The 15864-nt window shown below is 38.5% G+C and overlaps 1 protein-coding gene across 1 annotated transcript in view; it reads left to right on the forward strand.

Moving 5' to 3' along the window:
- ITCH (itchy E3 ubiquitin protein ligase) overlaps positions 1-15086 on the forward strand; it is a 61665-nt gene extending 46579 nt beyond the window's left edge. Inside the window, exons 15-24 of the mRNA XM_005147523.4 lie at positions 916-987; positions 2737-2825; positions 3489-3648; positions 4787-4920; positions 7440-7580; positions 9336-9456; positions 10196-10300; positions 10511-10607; positions 10976-11048; positions 11652-15086. Of these exons, the coding sequence (XP_005147580.1) occupies positions 916-987; positions 2737-2825; positions 3489-3648; positions 4787-4920; positions 7440-7580; positions 9336-9456; positions 10196-10300; positions 10511-10607; positions 10976-11048; positions 11652-11751 (1092 nt within the window). The 3' untranslated portion in view covers positions 11752-15086. The remainder of the gene's footprint in view (positions 1-915; positions 988-2736; positions 2826-3488; positions 3649-4786; positions 4921-7439; positions 7581-9335; positions 9457-10195; positions 10301-10510; positions 10608-10975; positions 11049-11651) is intronic.
- The last annotated feature ends 778 nt before the right edge of the window (positions 15087-15864 follow it).

Below are 15864 nucleotides of genomic sequence, written 5' to 3' on the forward strand. Positions count from 1 at the left end.
CTCCTTTGATACCTTGCAAATGAAAGTAATCAAACTACTTTAATATTAAAGGTGAGTTAAAGTAGGAAGGAGTAAATACAGGATGTATATGAACTCATCTAAAGTTTAATGTAGGTAACCCAAGGCTTTGAAACTTCTAGAATAAAAAAGTAGCTAAACTGATGTTTTCTTTTAAATTTGGGGGGGGGTGTTCAGAATAATACTTTCTTTTTGTTGTTAATAAGTGAATACAGGGAGATGCAGAATTTTTATAGTTAATATTACTTTCTGCACAAATATAAACATCTGGAAGAAAATGCAGGGCATGTGACTCAGAACATGCATGTCTAAACATTGGAGAATATGTGCTGTAACATCAGATTCCAGAGTGTCAGTCTTGATCCTCTAAACTCAATGTGTATCAAGAGATAAAGTAACCTGATATTGAGGAAAAAGTCTCAGGTTTGAATATTCCAGCTTTCAAGAGTCAATGAATTATCGTTGGAAAACCAGAATAGACTAGCCTAACTTTTCACTTTGATTTTGGCACAGAGTAGCCTAAATTTTCTCATTTTTTTATTCTTTATTAAACTAGAATGTTATTGATCTTGATGTTTTCTGCTGTCTTGTAAGAGTATAGTATTTGAACCTGTTGTAAGCAGGCTCTAGGGACATGAATATCTCACTGTAGATACCAGTAGTGGAAGCAGTTTCTTGGAGTAAATGAAAACAATTGCTGGGTTTGTTTTATGTGGATTAGTAAAATTCAACTGTACTTCCTAAAGCAACATATACTACAATTATTAACTGCATTAATTATTAACTACTTCCTAAAGTAATATATACTACAATACAATTAACTACAAATAACAGTACAAACACAGTATTAAAAACTTCAAATGATTGTATACTTCACCTCTGAAAATTTCATTTCAGCAACTGGCAATGCCACAGCACATAAAAATTACAGTGAGCAGAAAAACATTATTCGAGGATTCGTTTCAACAGGTATTGTACTAAAACTTGTTAGTAGTGGCCATGAGAAGTTGAGTTGATGAAATTTGTTGTCTTGTGTCACTCTTGAACCCTTGCCATCTTGTTAATGTTATTTTAAGTGAGAGTTAACTACTAGATTAATACTTAGGATACATTCATACTTCTATATTTAAAGATCATGCTAAAATGTAAAGTTCTGGCTTCAAAGACTGATTCATCTGACAGAGAAGGTGTTTATCTTTTTTTTCCCTCAGAATTCTTTAAAACCTGAGTTAATTTGAGGGGAGTGCTGCAGCAGAGCAACAGCTTTGTTGTATTAGCGTGGGCTGTGTACCAAAATATATCAAGTTGATCTTAGTCTGGGTGTTACAAAGATCCTGGGTCTTCAAATGAGTAATGAAATGGTTAAAAGGAACACAAAATACTAATTCTGTTTAGATTCTTAGTAGCAGAATTCTTGTTAATGTCGATAAACCTATAAACCATGGTTAAAATTTGTTCCTATACAGTATTTCTAGGAGCTTTTGAATTTTACTTTATGAATGTTCATTGTGGCAATAAATCCCTCATTGCTGGTTAAATTGAAGCCAAAAGCAGCTCTTTGTCAGTTTGATAAGATAGATAGAAACAGGCTTGGAAGAGCATGGAATGATTCATCTTGGCCACTTCTTTATTTTTCTGATTTAAAAGTAATCTAAGAAACTTAAATCTGGCTAGGGACAGAGGAAGCTAAAAGTCCCTATCTTCTTAAGTTTTTCTTATTCCCTATAGGTCTTCAGGTTTCATTCCTTGCAGGAATTATCACAGATGTGTCAAGCCAGGAAATGTGAACAAATAGAACAGTGTGTTTTGAGCCAAATATATTCTAACATAAGGATTAATAATGTTTTCTTGTTCAAATTACTGTAAACTGGCTTAGCAGAAGCAAGAGGCAGTGCAGTTGGCTAGTGATGCCAACTGCCTTCTCATTTGGAGCAGTGATGCCTTTAAATAAAAAGGGGTAGAAAGGGGCAAAATAAATCCTGTAACTGAAAACTAGCTCCAGCTTTATTTCTGCATATGGGCTTGGTGTTTTTACAGTAACTGTGGAGGTAATGAAATTATGCTGTACTGGAAAGAATCAAGTGAGATTATGTAATTCTGTAAACATCAGCAAACCAAGGTTTCCTTAGGAAAGCAGGGTGCTGATCCATAGTTTAGATGGCATCATTGCAGAGACCCAAGTTAGTGTTTTATATTTGTTAGTCATCATTTGCAATATCTCTGCTAGGATTATAAATTTTTTTTTGTGTTGATTAATACAGATATCCAGGAGAGATATTAAAATGCAAATCTTGACCCCAATTCCATGCCTTTTGTGGCAAAATTTGAGGTTCTTGGACACAAAAAGCATCATGTAAAGTTTCTTCATGTAAACCTCTGACAATTGACCAAATCAGCATAATTACAAATTTGGTCATGGTATTAGACCCACGATTAGTGAAGTTCCTTAGACAGGCTGCTGGCCTCAGTCTCCCAGGTCTTTAATATCAGAATTATTATTTATTTTTTTCTTTTACATATCTTTAATGTATGGAAGTAGATTTGCAGTGATGCATCCAGTGGCATGAACATTCCGTAAGCATGTACTTCACACACTCATAATTCTTTTTATGTTCTGCATTATTAAATGCTATATTGCTTGATAGCAAATAGTAGTAAGTCTAGGCAGTGCTGACAGCTGTTCTCTTAAAAAGAATTGATTGTTTTTCTTTCACTAAGATAATGAGCTTCAGCCCTCAGGATCTAAGGAGACGCTTATGGGTCATTTTCCCTGGTGAAGAAGGCTTAGATTATGGAGGTGTTGCAAGGTAAACTAGCCTGAAATGGCAAGTTAAACTTTTTTCTGCATTGTTGGTGTGAAGACTTCCCCAAAGTAGATACTTAAACTGAAGTGCTTTCAAAATATTAGTGAAGTTCATTCCTTATCTTCCTTCAGAATATCTGAGGAAGACAGTTCCTTAAGATGTGTATGCATGTCTTAAAACTGCATGAAATTATTTCCAGCTTTTATTAGGAATTACTTTGTGCATCTCTGATCATTGAGGTGATTAATCTACTGAATGAGAGTAAGCCTTCGGCACAACAGTACGTGTCAAAGTAGAGGTTTATTGAAAAAGTGAGTGGAAGTCTACTTTCAAGTCAAAAGTTTACAGGAATGTAACTGAGAAGTACATATATGAATTGACATTCACTAAATCGCTCAAGTTTAAATCGGTGGTAGACTTTTAATCATCTTATTTAGATAAGGCTGTTTTTGTATCAAAACCACTGACAGTTGTATATCATTGTAATTTTGCATATAATAATTTGTCGTAGTGTCAATTTGGTTTCAGTTTGGTCTAATGGACTTCCTGGTAAAGAGGTTGGACTGCCTGTCTCTGTGCCAACAAGTGCCTAAGGCGACCTGAGCTAGCTAAAGTAATTTCTAATTTAATTTATTTTGAAATGTGTTTTTGTTTGTGTGATTTCAGGGAATGGTTCTTTCTATTGTCTCATGAAGTTTTGAACCCAATGTATTGCCTGTTTGAATATGCAGGGAAAGATAACTATTGCTTACAAATAAACCCAGCCTCTTACATTAATCCAGACCATCTGAAATACTTCCGATTTATTGGAAGATTCATTGCCATGGTAAGTTCAAAAGTAGAAGGGGTTCTCTCCTGTAATTTTTCTTTAAACTAATCATAGACTGGTTTGGGTTGAAAGGGACCTTAAGATCATCTAATTCCAACCCCACTGCCATGGGCAGGAACACTTCACACTAGACCATGTCGCCCAAGCCTCTGTCCAGCTTGGCCTTGAACACTGCCAAGGATGGGGCATTTACCACTTCTTTGGACAGCCTTTTCCAGTGCCCCACCACCTGCACTTCTCACCTCACCACCTTCACCACTTCTTCCTGATATCTAACCTAAATCTCTGTAATTTAGTTTAAACCTATCAACCCTTGTCCTATCGCTACAGTCCTTAATGAATAGTACCTCTCCAGCATCCCTGTAGGCCCCCTTCAGATACTGGAAGGCTGCTATGAGGTCTCCATGCAGCCTTCTCTTCTCCAGGCTGAACAGCCCCAACTTTCTCAGCCTGTCTTCATATGGGAGGTGCTCCAGTCCTCTGACCATCCTCGTGGCCTCCTCTGGACTTGTTCCAACAGTTCCATGTCCTTCTTATATTGAGGACACCAGACCTGCAAACAGTGCTACAAGTTGGGTCTCACGAGAGCAGAGTAGAGGGGCAGGATCACCTCCTTTGACCTGCTGGTCACACGTCTTTCGATGCAGCCCAGGATACGGTTGGCTTTCTGGGCTGTAAGCGCACACTGAAGCTGGCTCATGTTCATTTTCTCATTGACCGACACCCCCAAGTCCTTCTCCACAGGGCTGCACTAAATTTCCTTTTTGCCCAACCTGTAGCTGTGCCTGGGGTTGCTCTGACCCAGGTGTAGGACCTTGCACTTTGCACTGCTGAACTTCATGAGGTTGTCATTGGCCCACCCCTCAGGCGTGTCAGGGTCCGTCTGGATCCCATCCCTTCCCTCAGGCATATCATCAGATGAATAATTGATTTATTTTTTAATTGAAACTGTTAACCAGGTGTTTGGTTATAACTGCTGTTGGTATAAGTTAATTCAGTTTATTGGCAGTCATGATGTTCAAGGTTGTTTTAATTCTTTGGCTGTCAAGATGTCATTGGTGCATAGTACAGAATGTTGTCTTATTAAATATTAAATCATCCTTTGCATTATTTTGTCTGTTTTCATGTTCTTCAGGCTTTGTTCCATGGAAAATTCATTGACACTGGTTTCTCTCTGCCGTTCTACAAACGTATCTTAAACAAGCCAGTAGGACTCAAGGATTTAGAATCTGTTGACCCAGAGTTTTACAACTCTCTCATCTGGGTAAAGTGAGTTTGACATGCTTTTGTTCTTGAAATAGCAATATAATGGTTTTTATTTTCACTTATGCCAGGAAGCAGGTGTTAAATCTATTATCACTGGAAATATACCAATTGCAGAGCAGTACTGGAGTTTTCCTGTAATTTTAAATGCACAGATAACTTGATAATGCAAAACCCTTTTTGGTTCATTGAATAATCTGCACAGCCTCTTGCATTGTATTTTTGCTGGTTTAAAATAAACCTAGCTAGACATTCTACCAATGTGGCAGTCTTGAACAGTGTTACAAATATAAAATGGCCTGAGCAAATTCCACTGAAACTTATCAGGTAACTGATGAAATCAGCAAAAATCCATTCAGTGTTTCTTTCTAGTACCTGCCTGAATTAGAGAAAAGTGTACAATAATATGAGGTGAACAACTGTAGTTATTCTTCCATGTATGCATTGTCAATCATCTGTCCCCTCTACATTCATACTGTTTGGTGTCCTCATTTTCCACCGCTTTGCATATTTCTCTCCAGAGAGCAGCAAGCATAAAGGATTTGGAGTTTTTAGAACATTATTTTGGAATTACCTGTTAAAAGTATTTTCAGAAATAATTTTTAAAACCCCTTAGGTCTAAAGTGTTGTCATTCTGTCCTGATTAGATAATAACAGCACTCAAGGGTGTTGTAGTCCATGGTTGATGTTTGCCATCTGTTTCAATAACAAAGGTGATTTTCCTGTCCTAGCAGTTAAAAAAAAAAGACAAATTCAGTTAAAAATAGTAAAAACAATTTAGCAGAAAAAAATAGTATTTTTTATATGACTGGAGAGAGAAACCATTTTACTTAAGAATCATACAAAGCCAGAATAGTTTTAAAGATGCTTTGAAAAATTTCTGAAAGCTGTGGGGATAGATTGGTTTTAGAAGTGCAGAAATAAACACAAAAGACAGGGTTATTACCTCTCATAATGGTGAATCATGGAAGCATTCTCTTGAATGAAGGAAGGGGGTGGGGGAAACAGCTTTACAAGATGTTTACAAATTGAGATAGGGATTTTGAGTTGGTTTTCCAACAGCAGCATGTTGTGTACTCAATGTATGTGCTGCTAAAAAGTGTAATGAGTTAAAATTCCGTTAAGAAAACTTTAAATAGTTGCTATTTGAATAAAGATGCTACAAAACTGATGCATGCAGTTAAGGGTATGAAAATTCCGGAGAAAGTCTTTCAGACCTTTGATGGGTGCACATTGACCTTGAGGCAGAGAGACTCAAACTTCATGTGTAGTGCTGCTGAGCCTGCTTAGCTGTAATTGCTGATGAATGTGGTCTCTAAGGAAATGGCTGCAAATTTGTAGGGGGAAAAAAAGTCATGTCTGTCAGGGCAGACATAATTTTGTTTCTCACCAAAAAACAAATTTTGGCACTTGCCAGGATGCTTTCAGTACTTGTGAATGAATGGTGCTTCTCCCATTAGGTGGCTCTTTGTCTTGTTCCCACAACTTTGAAAATGTCACAGATTGAGTGGATCTGGAAGGGACCTCTAGAGGTCACCTAGTCAAACTTGTCTGCTCAGACTGAGCTAGAGCAGGTAGCTTTCATTTTAAAAGGAAGGGGTGATTTTATTTCATCATCCGTCCATCTGAAGCCTGCCTTCCACATCTGAGATGTCCTGCAATAGCATGTGTTTTGGAAAGATCAAGTTCAGAAGCACTATTGCATCATGGAGCTAGATAAACCACAGCAGTGTTAAGACTGACATTTCTGTGTTGTGGTTGAGGACAGATATCTTGATTGTTGCACTGCATTTTTGGGGGGAAATGGTCATAAAAGCCTCTGCATATGCAAGTGATTCTTCACTTTACAGAAGCATCCATCAACATATAGTTTTGTACCTGTTATTCTCCTAGTTATTAACACCTATAAAGAGAACAGAATTTATTTGAGTGATGTTTCTTGGCTACAGATTCCTTCTATGTGAAAATTTCGAAGAATTCTCTTTAGCAAGAGTATTTGTACTTAGTTACCTTGGGAGCTTTGAACATTTTAGTATATGCTTACAAGATTGTCTCATATATAATATCTACTGGAGTTGAAGGTAATTAAGTAAGCATTTAACTAAGTCCTAGTTGCTTCTTACTGCTATTATCTGACAAAGTGACAGCTGCTGTTTAACACTGTCCTTACATTACCTGTTAGAAGAAGCAGTCATTCAATGAAACATGCAAAAATGTCATTACTTTAAAAGTTTCTGTATTCTATAAATGTTCCACAGATGTTAGGAGGTGGCTTGTCAGCCTTGTGATGGGTAAATTTAAGGGTACAACTGATGAAAAATTTCTGATCAGGAGTACAATCCGTTTATGCATGTTAGTGCAGTGAGTCAGTACTGCTTGCAAAACCATAATGATTGTGTAAGGAATGTTTCCTTATCCTGATTATCTAGCTCCAACCCTTTTTTCTTAAGGTTCTTCATACCCATCTCCTCTACTGAGTACAAGGTCTTGACACAGTTATTAAAAGTCATATTTTTTCCTAACAGAGAGAATGATATTGAAGAATGTGGCTTGGAAATGTTTTTCTCAGTTGATAAAGAAATTCTAGGTGAAATCAAAAGCCATGATTTGAAGCCAAATGGTAGCAACATTCTGGTCACAGAAGAAAACAAAGAAGAATACATTAGGTAAGAATACAAGAAGATTTTAAAAATACTCTCATCTTAGTCTTTTTTTCTTTACTTCTAGCAAGACAAGATAGTCAAAACTCTATAGGAAGCATTGCTAAAATTCTGTCTCTGAGTAATTGCTGATGTTGGGCAACAGGTGGCCATTGTTTGGATATCATATTTGAAAGAATATTGATAGGAATAAAGTTTCTAAAATCCACTTCTCCCAGAGTTTGCAGAAGGTTCACTTTTTTTCCTAGGGATATTTAAGTTTAGCAGAACATCACGACACCAAAAGTGAATGTCAGATACTTAATGAAACTGTTGCTTATGTTTAATATTAGAATGATATTGCTTCGTAGCCTGCTGATATTCTGCCCAGCCTCTTATGTTGGGATGTTTTTAAACTCAAGAATATTTTTGTGATGCTTCTTATTTTTTTAGAGATACTTGGTAGGTTTTTTTTTACTTGCTGCTTTTACTTGAAGTGGTCTTGTAGCATAATTAGGTCTTGGCATTTGCAACAGCATCACAAGTTCTATTGTCATAAAGGATTGCATTTGCAGTACCAGGATGCGTTAAAGCAGTAAGTTGAGAAGAGCCTGAGTGCGATGAAAGAACAGAAATGTAAACAGTGACCTGCTTTGTCCTGAGATATTCCCTTCTTCCTCAGTGTGCAGCAGTACATAAGCTCTGCTTTAAGGTGTGAACTTCAACATATAAACATGGAGGACGTGTTTGCAAAACAACAAAAAATCACACTGCAGGCACAAAACAAACTGAATCACAGTGAACTTTTTTCCTCCCTTCCTTACATTGTATTCCATGAAGGCTCCTTTCACAGGAAGGGGTGAGGGAGGAGGGAGTGGATTTTGTTTCTGTCACATGAGTAATCTGAAGACATTTCAGTGATTCACAGAAAAGGTAGCAGTTGCAGAACAAACACTCTGTCATTTTGCAGTTTTTCAAAGTACTAATATTGGGGTAGAAAATAGGAAGAGATCTGCAGAAACCCATTCTCTTTTAGTTTTTAAGAACCCAGAGAGAGCACAGATTCCATTTTCACTCCTGTTTTCCTGTCTTACTCTTAAGTCCTGATTTAAGTCCCCAGAGTTTCTAGGACAGAAATCAGAAAATATCTCCTTTAGACTCCATTTCTCCTGACAGGTTAGGCTTGAATTCAGCATAATATCTGTTTCTCCCTGGGTTCAGGGTCTTCAGGTCTCCTGCCTGCTTCCCCCCCTTTTATTAATGGAGAGTGGAGTTTCTGCCAAAGAGCAAAGTTTCATGATTAACAGAAACAAATATGGAACTTTCCAAATGGACATAGTAATTTCTTGGTAAACTAGCAGTCCTACTTATGCTCTCCAGTGCAACTTGACCTAGTTTTTACCTTTTCATGGATAATGGCTTGAGATTTCTCGGGAGAATAGTAGACAAATACAGCTCTGCATCTTTTTCTTTCTTCAGATACCTAGGGACTGCTGTGCTCTCACTAATATAATCAGTGAATAGATGCTGCCTCTTCTTTGAGTCTAAAATACTTTTGTAGCAGAATGGTTGGAAACATAAGGGTTTAACTTAAAGAAAAAACAAAGTCACTTGCAGAGAGTAAAGGTAACTAATCAAATTATACAATGCTCTATCCCCAGAACTTTCTAGACTTTCCATATTGTAACTACGCTCACAGTTCATCTCAAAATAAGCTAACAAAGATGTGGACATTGGTTAGCACAGGCAGCTTAAATCATCTTTATGTATCTCTTTCTACAGGCTAGTAGCAGAATGGAGACTTTCCCGAGGTGTTGAGGAGCAGACACAGGCTTTCTTTGAAGGCTTCAATGAAATTCTGCCACAACAGTATCTGCAGTATTTTGATGCTAAAGAACTGGAGGTAAAGGATTGTTTGGCGGTTGCTGCATCCAGGTCATTACACATAAAATACTCAAACTCCAGTCATTAGGTCTGAAGAGCAGAACTTGCCAAGGCTGACAATAAAGGACATGTGAGGGAAACTGGATGGAGTGTATTGGATTAGTGTGTTTCCCTTCACTTATGTTTTTGCAACCTACTTACATGTTTCTAAAGCCTAAGATTTTGCCAGTAGACATTTCTTATGTCGAGTTGCTTTTGTAATCCTCAGCAATTTGATTTGCCTGTGTTCAAAGAGTAAGTAACTTGACAGAAAGGGAGATGAAAAACAGATATACAATGGATGATCCCATATAGCTCGGACCAGGTTCTAGGTGATTTTAATCTCAAAATTGCAATTTCTAAAGCATCTGTTCAATTTAGAAAGATAAAAACATAAGACCCAAGACATCCTGTTCCAAACAGAGGACTGTATGGCTGGGCAGTGATAAACTGTTCCTGGCTTGAATGTCTACATGCAATTGTTCCACTTATCATGATACAGATGCTTTCTGTTTTGAGGCTTCTCCAAATACACATCATGAGCAGACATCATTCTTTGTTGCAGAAGTTTTGGGCGTAAAGTTTAAAATTAAAACCAAGTATATTATCAGTGTAGATGCTTCTAAGTATGGGTGCACTTGATGTTCAGTTTTTCTACATGGGCAGTCACAGAAGGAAAGTCATTAATTTGTGTTTATTTTCCTTTTTCCACCCTCAAGGTTCTTCTCTGTGGAATGCAAGAAATTGATTTGAATGACTGGCAGAGACACACCATCTACAGGCACTACACCAGGACCAGCAGGCAGATAGTGTGGTTCTGGCAGGTTTGTAGACTTTGCTTTGTTCTCAGACCTACAGAAGTTGCCTACCACAGAAAAGTTACTGAAAATGTCTGTAGTGTGTACACACAGGCCTTGTTACTGCTAATCCAGCCATTTGTAAATCATGTAAATTGCCTGTTGTAGATGGTGATGATGTGGAAATCTGACTATCAATTCTATCCCTAAATGTTTATTTCAATTGCTACTTTTCAGTTTGTGAAAGAAATAGATAATGAGAAGAGAATGAGACTCTTGCAGTTTGTTACTGGAACATGCAGATTACCAGTGGGAGGCTTTGCTGACCTCATGGGTATGTATAAATAATCCCTCTGATGCATTAGATATGATTTTTAAAAGAACTGATTTGCAAATTTATGAACACTTTAATAATTTTTATATTAATGCTGTTTTGTAAGCCCTGCATATATTTGAGCTGTGATGGAAAAAGAGGTGGAGGGGATGTTTACACCTAGTGTATTGACTTTCAAAGTCACTTCAAATTCATGCATTTCACCACATGCATACTTTGAGCTAGACAGAGTTGTGTAGTGAAGGACAGATGTCTTTTATTGGTGTGAGTAATGGCAATCTTGTGTTTAAGCCTTTAACACTTCAGTTGTAGTATCTTACCTACTGATGCAACAGTGGCTAGACCTTGTTTATCTCAATTTGTTACAGGGAGCAACGGACCCCAGAAATTTTGTATTGAAAAAGTTGGCAAGGAAAACTGGTTACCTAGAAGTCATACCTGGTGAGTATGTAACAAACCAAACTATTGCTGCTGTCCTTGTTTTGCTGAAGGCAATCTACTTTGAGATTGTAGTACATGGTAATATACTTCACTGGTTGAGGCTGCGTGAGAGCAAACAGCAAGTTATACCAATAAGCCAGCTGAACTGCTGAAGGACTGGTAGGGAGTAGATTCCATTGTAGATTCCATGGATTTACTTATTACTGAAAACTTACAGTAGTAAGCAATACTGTCTAAAGAGAGGGGATTGATCTTTAGTAATCACTGCGCTCTATCTTCATAGTGAAGTAGCCACATTCATGTCCCTCCCATGTATCGGGTGAGTAAATCCACGTGTCAAATGTGAATGATGACTCTAGTTAACCAACGAGGGAAAGTTCATGAAAACCCATCCCTAGCACACTGCATTTCTGACTGTTCAGCTCTTGAACTCTTAACTTTTGCTCTCAAAAGTACATAAATTTATGTTGGAGTCTGCTTTTCCAAGGATATAAAGCCAGGTATCTATGTACACAGCAAAAAGTTTAATTAGTTATATTTATATTGGATTTTTTGTGATGATTTAATTTTTTTTACTATGCAAGTTTTTTTTTTTATTTTCAGTTTCAATCGCTTAGACCTTCCACCCTATAAGAATTACGAGCAGTTGAAGGAAAAGCTGTTGTTTGCAATTGAAGAAACAGAAGGATTTGGGCAAGAATAGCTAAAATTTGCACCTTGAAGAATGTGAACTCAACCCAATGTCTGGTCTTCACTTCTGCTTGTTGCACACTTCATTGTAAAGTAGACTTGACTTGGATTTATTTAACAATACTAATGTGTAAGTAAGTGGATGTTATCCTGAGGTTTTATCCACAGTAACTCTGGATTTCTACTGAGCACTTTCAGAAATCAAATGAGCAATCAGATATGGCTACAAATGAATTCTGACCTATGTAGAGGTTTTAATACAGCTTTGGGCTCTGCTTTGGTTTACCATTCATTAATTAGAATGTGTCCTTAACAACTGACAGATTTTTACCGATAGTTTTGTCTTTCCTTTTTAGTAGCATTTTTTGCTACTGATGCACTGGGAAGTTCATTGGTAGCTGCAGTGCTGCAGCAGCATCCTAAGCCTCTTTCAGCAGTGTTGTAGAGCCAGCCTGTCAATGAGCAAATCCATCACTTCAGCCCTTTTTTCTATCTCACGTGTGACCAGACTGTTTTTTTCCTGCCTGGAGTCTGCTCACATGCCAGCTGGACTCAAGCTGCTGCTTAAGGGGATGTCAAACTGTGGCACAAATCCAGGGCAAAGCCTTGCTTTGTTTTTTTTTTCCTAATTCTGCTAATTTCAGCAAAACAGCCACCCGCCCAAAGTTGTTGGAACCTTTCTGTGTGCCCTTGGAAGAGTTCTGATCTTTTTTTTCTGTGTAACACATTTAAGTTTAAATCATTATTAACACTGTGGTACTTCACTTGTTTTGCAAAAGACAAGACCACCTGGGATTGCACTGATTCCATGTAGATTCCTGTTTGCAGACTGATGTTTCTTGTTAACAGTGTTAATGGACGTTATTGTCAGTGTTATTTACATGTTGCAGTCAGTTGCTCTGATGGCTCTTGCATTCTCAGAACGAGGTACCAAACAACTGGAGTCAGAAAATGATAGTACTTAGCATTTTTTTGGTGATGAACTGATGGCTAAGACTGAGAGGATGAGAAAATTCAGACAGGAATTACAGGTCTTTGAAAAGCTGGAGCATCAGTGAATAGTTCCATAAAGACTGAAATTCACATTTTTGAGAGAGTTTTCTAAGCTAATTCATTGCTTGTAGCTAGTAACCTTTGTAGTGAGTTCCTATTGGATTAATAACATCTTTTACTTCCTTTTAGAATCTGTTAATACTCAGTTCTCTTCTGGTTTACAATAACATTTTGCATTTTAACTGCTCCTTTAGACTGAATGCACTTTTTGGGTATGGTCAGCTCCTTCCCTGTGTGAAGGGAGGAAAGCAAACTTCAGTGAGCTGAGCTGGTAGCCATGGTAGGAGATGTGACAATTGAAGCACCATGTAGCACGTACTAAAGCATAATGCAGCTCAAAGCATTGGACCAGGAGCTGGTTTTAAGAGGTTTTTGGATATGGGAGCCAAAACAGGACAGTGGGAAACTGTAAAACTGAACTTCTATTCTTGAAAAGAGCATTTCTTTCCTCTTGTCCCTTTTGTCTAAACTAAAGAGGGAAGAACTGGATCAGGACTAAGAACCACCAGGGCACTGCAGGTTTTAACCGAGTTGTTTGGGTTGTACAAAGAGATGCTTACTGGAAGGCAGGATTCTCAGCCTGTAGAGTGAACAGGTCTTTTGTCATACATATTCTAGGAAAGGCATGGGAAAGGGTTTCTAATGACACAGAAATGACTCTCTCTTACAGTTCCATTGCTGGTAGAACCAGTCTGACTTCATGGGTTTACTAGGAGAAAAATCTGCCAATTTTAGAAAGATTTGATGGATTTCTTATAGAGTACACAGCTCACAAGGAGGAAAAAAAAAAAGCCTTATAAATATATTCTGTTTGTATGAATTCGTACAATGAAAGGTAGTTATCTAACATATTTCCAAGAGAGATTAAATTAAGCAAGATAATGCAAGATTAAGCTATGACAAATAGTCTGTGTTCTGCATAATGCTTTATGATTCATGTAGGGAACCTAGAACTATTGTTAATGTATAAATATCACCCAAAAGGCTTTCAGCCCTATATTTTTAAACTAAAGAATAGTTATAATTGAAATAGCCTTAGCCCTAGTTCTATAGGGTGTGGCTGTTGAATATTTTTATGGTTGAAATGTTTAGTTCAGGACAAGGTAAATGCTTGTATATATTTTTGCAGTCCGGGATTCCACGTATTCCATTTTTCTTTAATTTAAATGGCATGTTTATATGTCTTTTTCTGCTGTACTAGGATGGGGGAAAGGGGACTGGATATCCCAAACACCAGACAGGATTTTAAAAGATAAAGAAATAAAAAATAAAGAATCCATTGGGAGGGAGGAAGAGGGGGAAAATAATCTGTTAAACCTGGGGTTGGCCAAAATAGACAGAGTTAAAGTAAATGTCTCGTGTAAAACTGGTGACATTTCTGAAGTAGGAGGTTAAGATTCCTCAGCCAGTTTGCTCTGTCAGCATAGGGAATGTGAACAAATCTGTTCAGCTTTTACAGCATGTTGTGTAGAAATAAAAAGGACTTTATATGAGCCGCTGGTGCAGTTCTGCTCTTTATGGGGAGCTGGTGAAAGAAGATGGAGCTGAGCCCAGAGCATCCTGAAGCCCAGATCACAGGTTGTGAGGAACTGGGCTTCCAAGTAGCATTTTCAGCAGATGAATGAATTTGTCTCCCATCCAGCTGCTTGAGCAACCCAAACTGCATAAATTCATAGTATGTCACAGTGCGGGTTCTGCCAATGCAGGTAACTGCCAATTGATACCTGTTCCTTCAGTATTAAAAATAACTGGTATTTAGAGTTTTCCCTTGGGAGAATGACATGACCAAATGAAATGCTGAGCTGCTGATGGAAGAAGTAACAAAGCCTTGTTGCTCTGGCCAGCTGAAGAAATGTTAATATACTAATGAAATGCACAGGAAATACATCATGTCTTCATATGATCTAGAATAGAAATTGTTCCAGTCAAGATGCTGGCATTTAAAAGGAAGGGGCTTTATTATTCTGAGGAAATTAAAAAAAAAAGGTAAAGTTTGTATGATTTTCTTTTCTGCATTTTTATTACATGCTGCACAGGATTTGTAAATGCGGCTCTCTGGTATATTGGTATCTCCAGCCCCCTTTTTATGGTGTCTTTTCATTTTTTTCAAGAATCACTGTTTGTGTATATGTGCTCTAGTGAACTCATCTATAAACTGGGATCAGCAGCACTGGATTGTAAAATACTGTACTGAAATTCCTTGTTGAAGTTTCCTTGCATTGTAATTTCAAATACTCAGGTAACTGTAACAGTATCTCAGTAAGTCAAATACTTTTATAAAACTACTTAAAGAGCTGGAGGTTTCGTTGTTTGCTGTGTGTTACAAACCATCCATGTGCCAAAGAACTGCCTGTGTGCTTTTGTGGGGGGGAGGCATGAGGCTGCCTGAATAACAACCATGAAAGAGCAAGCTGGAAGAGACCTCATGGTTCATCAGGTCGAACCTTTATAGGCAAAGCATGAGCTGGATGAGAAGTCCCAATCCTCTGCACAGCCCAAACTTAGTACTCTCCAGTTCTGAGAAATCTGGGCTGATTGTGGCACAGTGAAAGAGCAAGGGAGATGGTCCTGGCAACGTGGAGCTGGCCACTGCAGCGTTCAACCAGTTTCTCGTCTATGTAAGCACACAAGTGTGTTTCAATGATCACAAGAGGTAAACTTACGATTGCCCCATGTCCCCCATGAAGCTGCAACCCTGTCAGGGCTTGTCCCTGTCCCCTGCTGTGCAGCAGCTCCTGAACTCCGGTGTCATGGGGCTGTGATGTTGCAGCCCGTGTCCCACCGGCAACTGGCCGTTACCAGTGAGACGCACAACACGGACCTTCGCCCCTGCACCCTACACCTGTCCTGCCCTCCCTCTGACTCTTCCTGGACCACAAGCCCTTCTGCCCTGCTACCAGCCATTTTGTCCTGCTGCCTGCTGTAGTCCCTGGTTCCCTGCCCCATGGTCCCCAACCCGGTGCCACCATGCAGCCCCACGGGAAGACCACCCTGGTCCTGCTGGCAGCACAGCCCAGCCCTTGCCGGAGCGAGGAGGCAAAGACCTGCGTGTGCAGAGTAAGGAGCCTCTGGG

This window comes from Melopsittacus undulatus, chromosome 10, assembly GCF_012275295.1.
Source record: "Melopsittacus undulatus isolate bMelUnd1 chromosome 10, bMelUnd1.mat.Z, whole genome shotgun sequence".
NCBI lineage: Eukaryota > Metazoa > Chordata > Aves > Psittaciformes > Psittaculidae > Melopsittacus > Melopsittacus undulatus.